The sequence below is a fragment of the Barbus barbus genome (genome assembly GCF_936440315.1).
Source record: "Barbus barbus genome assembly, chromosome: 38".
Classification (NCBI taxonomy): Eukaryota; Metazoa; Chordata; class Actinopteri; order Cypriniformes; family Cyprinidae; genus Barbus; species Barbus barbus.
The window spans coordinates 15,284,899-15,296,852 of NC_136716.1; the positions used below are offsets into that span (position 1 = coordinate 15,284,899).

Consider the following 11,954-nt stretch of genomic DNA (forward strand, 5'->3'; position numbering starts at 1 on the left):
TATTCTCCTTAAAATTTCTTTGTCATAAAATAGTAACCATAGAAAGTTTTGCCAATAGCATAGTTTGAATTAAACCGAAGGTGATCATAGATCTCTGAGGAAAGTCTTTGTTGATATTATAATAGGATTAAATTCACTATTAAGCAGTGTAGTGTTGTTTCCAACCTGCACGAGAGTATTACAGTAGCGAGCATTACTGTATGATATTTATTGTCAAAAGAGTGGTTTTTGCTCAATAAACTATGTTGTCTTTTTAGTGTACCATCTTTTACACTCTTTCTAATCTTGGTCCAGGTTGCTTGGTCTAAACCCACGTTTGGTTCCACGCTTGCATTAGAAGAAATGTGAAGAATGTGAGCTCCTCTGCATGTAATTTATTTGGAGACAAACAGCAATAACAAACAAATTGGACTTTAATAAAACTGATGGAGAATACAAAGATGCAAAGTTGTTCACTTCTGTTAGGCCAGATTGCATTACCGTTGCAGAGTTTATATGAACAGCTTTTTCAAACGAACTCAGGTGTGGTTCACTGGCACACACCCAAGTTTGAGAAATAATTTGCACATCAATCAAACAAACTGAACTCGTACGTCAAATAGACTCAGGTTTGCACTACAAACTCTGGTATAACCGTGCTAGTGGAATTAAAGCTTTCAAAACAGATGTTACCTTGGTAATTTTCCATTTCCTTCTAAAGAAAAGCCGCAAGCCAAGAATTGTTTGAATTGCTGAGACATCATGTGTTATTTGTCTGGTACTGATTTGTCAGGAACTTTTAAAAATATGTATGATAGACAGCATATACAGCCTGAGGACATGCCCATTTTCACAGAATTATAGCCACAATTGAGCTGTTGACCTGCAAAGGTTTACAATTCCATTATCTTATGGTCAACCATTAATCATGGGTTTACAGAGGGGTATAAGGTTACATGGGTTGAACTACCAGGCATACCTGAAAAACCAACACTGTGTTGCAACGTTTGTCATTTAAAAACACTTAAATGTCACCGCTAAGATGGAGCTTGATGGTTATTCATGCTAATCTTCGTCCAGTTCTATTGACTAAATCCCTGAGTGAGTAAAAACTGCACTTACGCACAGCTGTTTCGCCATTTTATGTTCCTGCAATGACGGTAAAGCAAAAGCTTGTCAGTCTAGCCTCACAGTGCTTATCATGTGAGAGAGATATTAAGATGGGCCAAAACAAGTGAAGAAGTTGAGCAGCAAGACACAATCTAGAATCCAGACAAGAATATAAATGCAGTGTGGCTACACTATAAAAACATAATTTCTGTAGAAAATGATGTAGGCTATATTCTGAATGTTCTGTTGACATTTTAACTGGTGCTTTTCATTGTTTTGGTTGTAAGGCTTTGTGTAAAGTAAAAAGTATACATATTATGTTTTACATAGCCTATTTGTGTACCTTCTGAATTGACTGATTATCCTTTGTTGTAATTTAATTTAATTTAATTTAATTGAATAATAACGTACAACAGCAGACACACCGATGGAGATGACCAACTCCTTTGTCTTGCTAAGGTAAATTTTATAGCTAGCTAGTCATGAGTAAAACAATGAAATCTACACATTAGTCATTAGTAAATGATGCAAGTAAGGGATTAATTGCTAGTTTGTGACCTCCATAACAAAAAGGAAAAATAAAATCAGATGTATAAAAATCAATCCCTGGGACATAAAAGTGATTGTATAGATTCTGATTTCTCAAAACACTTTAATATATGCATTTCCACATAGTCAGCTTATGTAGTGTCAGTTCTTTCAAGTTCTTTTTCTTTTTTCAAGTTGTAAAGACTAGTGGTTTACCCTTTAAACACTTCAGCGTGTTTTAATTTCTTTATCATTACATCAGACGTATGGTTTGAGATCCATCCAGTTCACAACAAGACTACTCACCAGCAACTCTAAAGCCTCTAGCTGAATCCAGAATTATTCAAGTTGAAGACAGGTAAGATGTTTAGCTTTAGCTGTAGGTAACTACGGATTAGATACAGACATACTCATATGTCATTTTCTCCTTCAGGGCTGAGGTGTGTGTACATGTTCTACCTGCAGCTCAGGTGAGCTTCCTGATTGACTAATGGCTCGTTTCCACCAAATTTTCAAATAGGCTCTATATCTTTATAAATAAACCGCAGATTTGAGTTTTAAACAACTACATTCTCGCCTGAAAAACTCTTAAAACTACATTTCATGACACAATAACAGTAATATTTTGAAAATTATGCGGGTTTTTGGGCAATGACATTTCACAAGTCCACAAGAACAGAAAAGAACGCATATTAAGAAATGGCTATTATGTGTGAAAATATAAAATTATAAAATACACTGTCTAGTCAACCAATCAACGTTCTGTAGTGAGTTTAGCTCCACCCTTTTGGTACCCTTTGCTGTGCTAGGTACCCCAGTGGAAGGGTACCAAAAAAGTGGTACGGTACAGTTTGCTATTTTGGTATCATTCACAGCTTCTGACAATGGAAACGGACATAATTACATACCGTACCATACTGTACTCAACCGTACCGCTCGGTGGAAACAAGCCATAATACTTGCTGGAAGTCTTGAGGGTTTTGCTAATGTATATTTAGTGAAAGCGGTATTTCATAATTATGCATCAAAACTTTTCTCTTTATGACAGGATAACTGCTGCAGGTTAGTGGTTCTGCAGTAGGATCCTTCAATATGTCATGTGAGGGACCCCAAATGGTAACCGTAATATCAAGTCAAGTCAAATTTTTATTTGGAGAGTCTTATCTGTTTGACTTTAGCTTTTATATGCAATCAACTCAAAGTGCTGTAAAAGTGGTTCGTCCTGTTTTCCTTGAGGAGCAAAGTCCCAGATTGTGAGTCAGACAGGAAATTGTTTATATGCACTGATATTCGCTCTGAGCTCAGTTGTCCTCTAGCCGTCTCATGCCTGTCTGTTGATTTGTGAGAGCAAAGTCACAGTGTGATGACTGTGTGGTGTTAGGTTTCTTTCCAGTCCCTGGAGTATGCAAAAAATTAAGCGCACATGCAGCACAAGTCCAGAAGAACATCCAAACAGCCTCAGAGTTGTGTAAACATGAAACACAGAAAAGATGGAAGAAGTATCTGAATGAAGTCTGAATGTGGATTCAAATAAACATCTGCGGAGTGGTCCAGACTCAGTGTCTTTGGCTCTCTCTGATGGTTTTTACCACCGAAGTGTTGCAAAAGGCTGCGGCCAGCGCTGTGGCCTTCACATGGTGACTGTATCTTATTGTCCAAGAGTTGAGAGAGAGAGAGAGAGTATGTCTACTCTTTGAGTTACATTTTTTGTGTGTGAAGTAGGCTGTCTGTTGACAGATGCCTGGGTGTACATGCGGACAAAACATCATCTGAAATTCAGAATGTGTCCATCGTTCTTGACTGTGGTTGGTATGTGACTGTCAAGCAAGTATTTTCACCTTATCATTTACCTGACAAAATAATAATTAGTCATGTCTGAATTCAACCAAAGCTGCCTTCAACTTTAGCTTTGCTCCAAAACCTAGTGACCTACCTCATTGCCTGCCTAATAAAAAATATACTAATATCACTCCCCACAAGCAAATGATTAACAGAGACAAGGAGAGGAGAACAAGATTGTCTTAAAAACATAAATGGTCAATTTTTTTTAGCTTTTTCTTGATACTTTTCATAATTGAATGATTTGTGAGTGTACATTATTTATATATTTTCTCTCCCCAAACTGCAAAGGAATATATATATATATATATATATATATATACTTTAGTCCAAATATAAATGTGTTTTCAAAACTGGAAATGTATTTTCTTGCCCCTTTGAAAATATATTTCCCTAAGTTGTGTTGTTTACAACATCTTTTCAGCATATTTGAAATACTGTATATTTCAGAACAAATAGATTGTTTAACAGAAATTTCACAGTGTATTCTGGGTTTGCCTTCGACATGAAAAATACATGTAATGCTGCCTTAGGCCCGTTCAGACCATAAATGAAAAACTATAAAGATAACTATAACGAAAATTATATTATATATGTCCAACGCTCTACAGTATAACATTCTGCTTTTTAACAGTGTGTGTTGCAGTTCTGTCATCTGCCACTTTAAATGCTCGAGCTGTTTATATCAGATTGGCTATCAATGTTTTTATTATTCATCAACAAGAAAATCGCTCTGAAAGTAATTCCAATGCTACTGTTCTGTTATTGTTATAGTTGCCATAATAATGTGATAAAAACGCAGCTTATGCTTAACAACAAAAGCAGTTACTTGTTATTAAAAACAAATTTTTAATTTTTGTGTTTGTTTGCAATGTAGACATCCAGGCATCTTTCTTTAACCCACAGAAGGAGTTAGGTAATGATTACATGTGAACATCCCAATTCCAGCCAGGAGAAACAGAAAGGCTATTCTCTCTCATCGGCCTTGCGCTCAAGGTCAGTTTCGTGTACACTTCATACTGACGTCACCGTAGACTCTAACATAGCAAACTGTATGTTAATGTGTGTGTGCTTGACCTATTTAACAGCCAGGGTAGCAGGGGATCAGAAAGGTGGCTTATTCACTGTATGAGTCAACATCATAAATTTGGAAAGGGGGCTTGAGTGCTTCATTAAAGATAAGTACATTTAAACTGATGTAGTGAAAATAAGTATTAAGCCAACACCAACTGAATGAGATCTCAACTTTAAATCAAGCTTTATGGAACAATAAGAATGTATTAAGTTAACAAGTTTTAAGTCACTTCACATCTGCACACTATGGAAATCAATTTCTACCTAAGAAAAGAAAAATGAAAAGATCAATTGGAAAGTAAGAAATTGGGTGAAAAAAAGTATATTTAATTAAATCAAAATAAGAAATAAAAATATATTTTTTAGAAAATGCTTTTTGTGTGCAAAAATAATGAATTTATTCAACAATAACTTCTTTTTAACAACTATTTTAACGATGTCCTTACTACCTTTTTGGGCGCTGAACATGGTAGTTGTGTTGCTGTCTATGCAGGGTCAGAAAGCTCTCAGATTTCATCAAAAATATCTTAATTTGTGTTTCAGAGATGAACGAAGGTCTTAGGGGTTTGGAACAACATGAGGATGAGTGATTAATGACAGAATTTTCATTTTTGATTGAACTATCCATTTAATTTTGAGAAAGTTGCATCTGTGGAGAGAAAACTGGGAGAAATAGCCTCAATTTAAAATTAGAGTTTATAAATATATTATAAATATGTGCGAGAATTGTGCTAGAATTGTCTTGAGAAACAAAGCTGCATCTCTGAGAAATAGTCTAAATTTTTAGATGAAGTATCTATTGTGCAAAATAAATTTGCACTTACAAAAAACAGTCTTAATTTTTTTTTAAAGAAATGCATGTAAAGTTGCAACTGTGAGAACTAGTCTCAATTTTGAGATATAAATTCACAATTGTGAGTGTCTATTGTGCGAAATAAATTTTACACTTTATATTGGTCGTGAAATCATGCTTTGTTCAGTTGTGAATGCTATCAAAAGTAAAGTCATTTCTCTCCTTCAAAAACTATGAAAAAGTAATCCATACCTTTACATCTTCCAGGCTGGATTACTGTAATTCTCTATATGTTGGGATTAGCCAATCAGCTCTTTCCCGATTACAGTTAGTTCAAAATGCAGCAGACAGACTGCTCACAGGTACTCGAAAATGGAACCACATCACTCCAATTTTATGCTCTCTTCACTGGTTTCCTGTGCACTACAGAATTGATTTGAAAATATTACTCATAGTGTACAAATCTCTAAATGGAATGGCCCCATTTTACCTTTCTTACCTATTGATTAAACATTTTTCCAGTAGATCACTTCGGTCGTCTAACCAGAGACGGTTGTTCATTCCAAGGTCGAAGTATAAGTGTATAGTTGCCCCCAGACTCTGGAATGAATTACCTGTCACAATCAGACTTGCTCCCTCTGTATCTGCTTTTAAGTCTAGCCTAAAAACGTATCTGTTTGATAAGGTTTATAATGTGTATTAATACTTTCTTGCCTTACATTTTATTGTTTTTGTTGTTTTTATTATTTTTATTAGTTTTCTATTTTTCCTTTGCTGTAAAGCACATTGGACAACCATGGGTTGTAATTAATAGTTCTATATAAATAAATTTGCCATTGCCATAAAAATGGTCTTATTTTCAAGAAACAAAGATTGTGAGATATGGGCATTTGGAGGTTTGTCACACTGTTACATACAAAGCAGCTACTACAAGAAGTAGTCTCAAGAAATAAAGCCACAATTGTGAGTTGTTGTTTTTTTTTTTTTTAGGTGGAAACAGGCTTCCATAGCAAGCAAACATCACCACATGAATTCTGTTGAGTGAACAGGTTGTGCCATTGTTCTGTGCTGTTGTATTCTGATTCAAGTCCCAGATGGGCCTCTCATTTCCTTTAGTTTAGACCCCTACTGAGTGCGTTGCTCTTTAACTGCTCTTTGAATTCATTGTTTTGCACTGTGGGTACTGTGTGACATGGCAGATTCATCATGCTCGTCAGTTTATTTCTGTGCCCCTGATTCTATTATGCCAGTGAATCCATCCACTGTAGAGACTTCCCGTTCCCCTTGAGTCCATATGGTGGAGTTTGTCTCAATCCAGGCATCACTATAGCTCAATTGGAATCAAGCCCATCTTGGAGAAAACTAAATCAAGCATGGCGATAGCTTTATCAGGCCAGTAAACTCTTAGCCGCCACACCCCTCTGAATTCGTGTTTATGGATGTGATGTGCTCTAACTTTTCTTATGACTCAATGAACTATATTGTGTTGGCTTTCCCTCGGTTGCTCTCAGATAACGCTTAAGACAATACAGCTACTGCAGAGGCAGAACACATGGGGTTATGAGTATGGGACTGTTTGCTCAAGGAAGGAAGTGTTCACTTAGTGCTTTTTAGAGTCCAGCACTTGAGGAAGAGGAGGAGGAGGGTGGGACTTCCTTACCTTGTGCATGGAGGCACTGAAACTTGCACCAAGCATACATTTCTGACAACAAAACAGGAAAGGCACAGATCAGTTGGTTTGTTTGTCACAGGTGCTTATTTGCGGAAGATAAGCCTGAGCCAAATTGGAGCCAGTCCTCTATCCTTCAATGCAACAATCATGTTCCTCAAAATTTCAAACTAAGTGCTCTTGTATTAAAAACAGCCACACCCAATAGACACTATGATAAACTGTTTTTTTTTTACTATGATTGTACTTCGTTTTACTAACTGATCATTGACTAATTATGTGTGTGTTAATATATATAGAGAGAGAGAGAGAGAGAGAAAGAGAGAGAGAGAGAGAGAGATAGATAGATAGATAGATAGATAGATAGATAGATAGATAGATAGATAGATAGATAGATAGATAGATAGATAGATAGATAGATAGGGACGCACACACACAAACTTAGGGTTTGTAATGTATGGCCTCTTACAAACATATGTGTATGTTTGATAAACTCAAATCATTGTATGATGAACATATTTCAACATTTCTGGATCCAATGCTTGTGTGCATCATAGTAGTGGTGGTTATGATATATTGCATAATTACATTCATCTTATATAAATGTTTCAATAGTACAAGAATTTAATAATACAATATAATTAAACAATTATTAAATGAGACCATGGAGTAATTTAAATCCTGATAATTTTAGCTTTTGTAATGACTGTCAAAGAACATAATTTACTCTGACTCAAAGTTTGACAAAGTGTATTTATGCATATCTGAAAAATGGCCCTGTGCCTGAAGCCTACTCCATATAAATCATAAAAGAGGGGTGTAGTGGAAAATAGCCAAGAGGAATAGCTCTGCTCCCAAGAGTCCCTAATCAGCGAACAGAGTGGTTTCCTGCTTTTGTGAGATGTGGTTCGTTAAAGGCTGACAACTTTTCTTTTGCACATGCACACTGACACGCAAAGGACCCCCACTACTCTCACACACGCGCACAGTGGATCCAGATACATTCAAATATAGCTTCACATATAAGCGCAATCATTTGACCATTTATCAACCTTATCATACATATGCTTGTGAGAGGTCATACATGACAAACACTCTAAGTTAAACAGGGTTGTCTAAGAAGTTCTTAGTATGTAAATATTTGCAAAGCGCCTTATCTTCACTAGCAGACCCTTAACACTGACACATGTCTGCCTGTGTTTTCCTAATTGCATTTCTTACGATAAGTAACTGCAGAAGACTCTGTAGGTTGCTTTTATGTAACAAAGTATGAGGGCGGGAAAACAGACTAGAATAGAGAGTAGACAATTTACAGGACTCTGCATTAATAAACCCTGTCCTGAGAATTAAGCAACTCTTATTTCCACTGTGGAATAAAACCCCCTCCAAACATCCAGATCTTGTTCAAAAATGCCTTTATTAGAAGTTCTATGGAAAAACAACAACAAAAAAAAACATACAGTACAAGTTTACTCTGCACACTTTGTATACATACTCCAACTGACGTTCGTTTATTACATTCAGTGTTGCTTTACTTCATCTAAAAAGTTAAAGTAATAGTTATTAACCAACTACAAAACTTAATATCCCCAGTCAGCATGTCTAGAGAAGCACAGTTGAAAGGCAGAGTATCTTTCATTAGGAATGGTGCGTTCAAATTTTCTAAAAGTAGAAAAATAAACAATGAAATAGCATCTCAGTCACCATAAAAAAGGCATCTCGATCTATGAGCTACATTCAATTCGATTGGCTTTAGATATAAACCAAAGCAACTGATTTATTAGGTTAAACTATGTGGGATCTTCAACCCCAGCAGGCACATATTAGCTAGTTATTAACCTCTAGATAGGAGAGTGCTACATTCTCTGGCACTAGACTGCAATCGTCACGCAACTGTGTGCAAATGGACACTTTTTTTTTTGGTTGTCGTTATCGATGGTAAAAAAACAAAAAAACAGAGTCATACTCGTAGGTGTGAAGTCAGTTAGTTCTTTACGGCCATAAGACCTCATAAGACAGGCTACATTCTACAAATGCCCATAGATCCTCTGACGCTTCCCTCCCTCCTGCACAAGAAATCACAGCGTGGCCTCATCAGACGCTCCCACTTTTTTAATATATACACACACACACACACACAGTAAACAATTGAAATAAATAGCATACAATTTTAAATTATTTCCCTATTTACAGTAAAATAAACGAGTTAACAAAAATATATTATTGTGAGACAAACCCAACGGTTTCCAGATTAATATTGGCGATCACAATTTAAACAGGAATATAAGTGTATTGCTTTAGATTTGATAAATACCATATGGACTCCATTTATCCTTGAAAGCTATACTTTCACATGACAATAAATAAGTTAAATAGATTTCAAAGCATGATGCAAAATGCAATGATACCACACAGTTTTAAAAAAAAATCTGCCGTGACATTCCATGACCAATTTATGAGTCCCAGTTCTTGTGCTCTCACACCACTTCCAAACTTATGGAATGTTTTCCCAAGATAGTTACTTCTACATAGGCCTTTTTCTAGGCTGTTGAAGCCATCATCTTGGTAAAGGAAAAATGAGAAAGAAGAAATATAATCAGATCTCAATCATGAGACAAACACTTAGAGATAACCAACGGCTGAGACTGATATTTGACCTGAAACTCATGTTGGCACTACTTGGATAAAAGGCTATAACAATAATAGCAAGTCAATCGTCTGAAATCGACAGCCTGCTGAAGATTGGCAAACGTCTATTTGCGTCCATACTGGGCGACTCCGAACCGCTGATTGTGCCAGAGGAACAGCAAGAGCCGCTCCGGTACCCTTCAGGATCTGAGAGGGAATCCGGCGGGCTTGGTGGAGAATCAAACACTGGAGACTCTGAGAGCGGATGCATGGAGGGCAAGTGGCTCATTTTGAAAGGTGGCGACGAGGGACAAGCGTTGGTCTGGATGTTACTGAACAAGCAACTGCTTTTCTGATGGGTGAAAGCACTATGGGTCTGAGGGATGATGGGGGCAAGAAAAGCCTTAAGATCCTGATCAGGGAACGTGAATGCATTCAGACAGGGTGAACTGGGAGTGAGTGTGCAGGTGGGCGGCGGGGGCGTGCGTGATGTTGGGTTGTCAATTAGAGAAGACTCGTTGCTGCAGGAGCTGGAGAAGCCAGAAAAGCTCAGGCTGTGGTGCAGCTTCGGTCTTTCCCTCGGTGTCAGGAATGGGTTTGATGACACTTTCTCTTCCAGGACACCAATCTCCCTGCTGAGCCTCAGACGAGCGTTACTCGCAGCAGCTCTGCGCTCATCTGCGTTGTGAATGAAATGGCAGCGGGGGCCGTATGGGCAGAAACCAATAGTGTGAAATGTGCGACATGGCTCTGTCTTGTACTTCGGGTGGCGGGACAGGTTTCTCAGTTCATGATAGCCGTGAGCGAACTGACACTTTTCCCCATACTTGCACAAACCGTTTTCCTCAAAAGGCCTGCAAAGTTCAGTTTTGTAGCGGGTCGAGTTGATCTGAGAGCCGGGCTTTTGTTGAAGGATTTCCTGAAGTTGTTGACTGCGTTCCCCTGTGTCACTGAACGCACGGTCTCGGAACTTGTTTTCTTTATTCATGAAGGCAGGTGTCGAGCTCTCGAAACCGATCTGGAGCCTGTTGCTCATGTTGAAGTCCATGTGGTTTGTTGAGTTGCTCCTGAAATAAGCAAAAGACCCGTTGTTGTTGGTATTGGAAGCAGCAAATGGGACCCCGACATTCCTCTTTTCCAGCATATTGTGGAGATAGATTGCGTTTGAATTTGGGACTTTTTCCTGAAAGAAAACAAACAGAATTTCTAAGCATGGATGTCAAATAAGCTTAAGAGGTATCACCATTAATTTATCCAACAATTAGCAATAAAACACAGGAATGAAAACACTATTGTACATGACCATATGTATACCAATTTAAAAATAAATAAATATGACAAGACAAACCCCATGCTTTATGCACTTGTGTGTTTGTTGTGTTTTATTTGCTCTGTGGGGGTAACATTTTATGTTGTCCTATCTATTTGAAATAAGAGATTTAAATGAAAGTGTTATGTAGCATTTTATTTTTAACATGTAATAGATTCATTCACAAGACCTTGCACATAACAATTTGAGTCTAAGAAATGGATTTTAAAAATTACTTTAACTTGTAACATACATCTATGTGGATATTATATCAAAGTTTGTGACGAATAACGCAAAAACCCAGTCTGTAACAGAGTTACAGAAGTTCAAACAAAATGAGTTACAAGACTCCCGGTCTCCCAACAACGCGTTATTATGAGCTCCAGAAGACTGGGGAGTAAACACAGCTCTCATGTTACAAGTTTGATATAACTGAGGAAACAAACAAAGATCAAAATACTAAGATAAGATGAGAAAAAAAAGAGAAGAAGTGAATAAGTCAAACATAAACTCTTACCCTGTCGAAATCAAGTATGGAAGACAGCACCGAAGCAGACATTTTCTATAGTGAGTTCCAGCTAAGGGGGGAAAGTTTTCTGATCCTTGTGTACTCAGAGAAATCCACGGCTGAACGGGGTTTGTGTCTTCAAAAGGAGTTGGAAAAGCAATGAAGCTCTTTGGAGTTAAGCCGCACAGGTTTTGGGGAGTGCCGTACATGGGCAAAGTTTGCACATGTGTATAAATGCGTTGCAGCTGTTAAAGGGCGGAGCTCGACAAAGTTTCAACAGTGCGCTGCCTGTAGCCCCGCCCTTCCCCTCACGTAGTTTCAGTACCCCCACCCCTCTAGACTTCAGCACAGTCTTTGGCCGTTTCTCAAACTGAAGGCTGCATCCTCCGGAGGTTGTATTTGTAGGCTGCATACGTCATAAAGAAGACCTTATTTTAGAATATTAACAGTTATAAATTTGACCATTATTCTTAGTTAAGTGTAAATTGTTGTAATATGCTTTTGACTCGCGAATGTA

The 11,954-nt window shown here is 37.5% G+C and overlaps 1 protein-coding gene across 1 annotated transcript; it reads right to left on the reverse strand.

Moving 5' to 3' along the window:
* Window positions 1-8,397: 8,397 nt before the first annotated feature.
* On the reverse strand, window positions 8,398-11,712 carry LOC306858021 (mRNA decay activator protein ZFP36L2-A-like). Its single transcript, XM_079398362.1, has 2 exons — window positions 11,447-11,712; window positions 8,398-10,803 (listed from the first exon to the last, which is right to left on the reverse strand). The coding sequence occupies exons 1-2, from the start codon at window positions 11,486-11,488 to the stop codon at window positions 9,703-9,705; spliced, it is 1,143 nt and encodes a 380-aa protein (XP_079254488.1). The 5' UTR covers window positions 11,489-11,712; the 3' UTR covers window positions 8,398-9,702.
* Window positions 11,713-11,954: the final 242 nt, after the last annotated feature.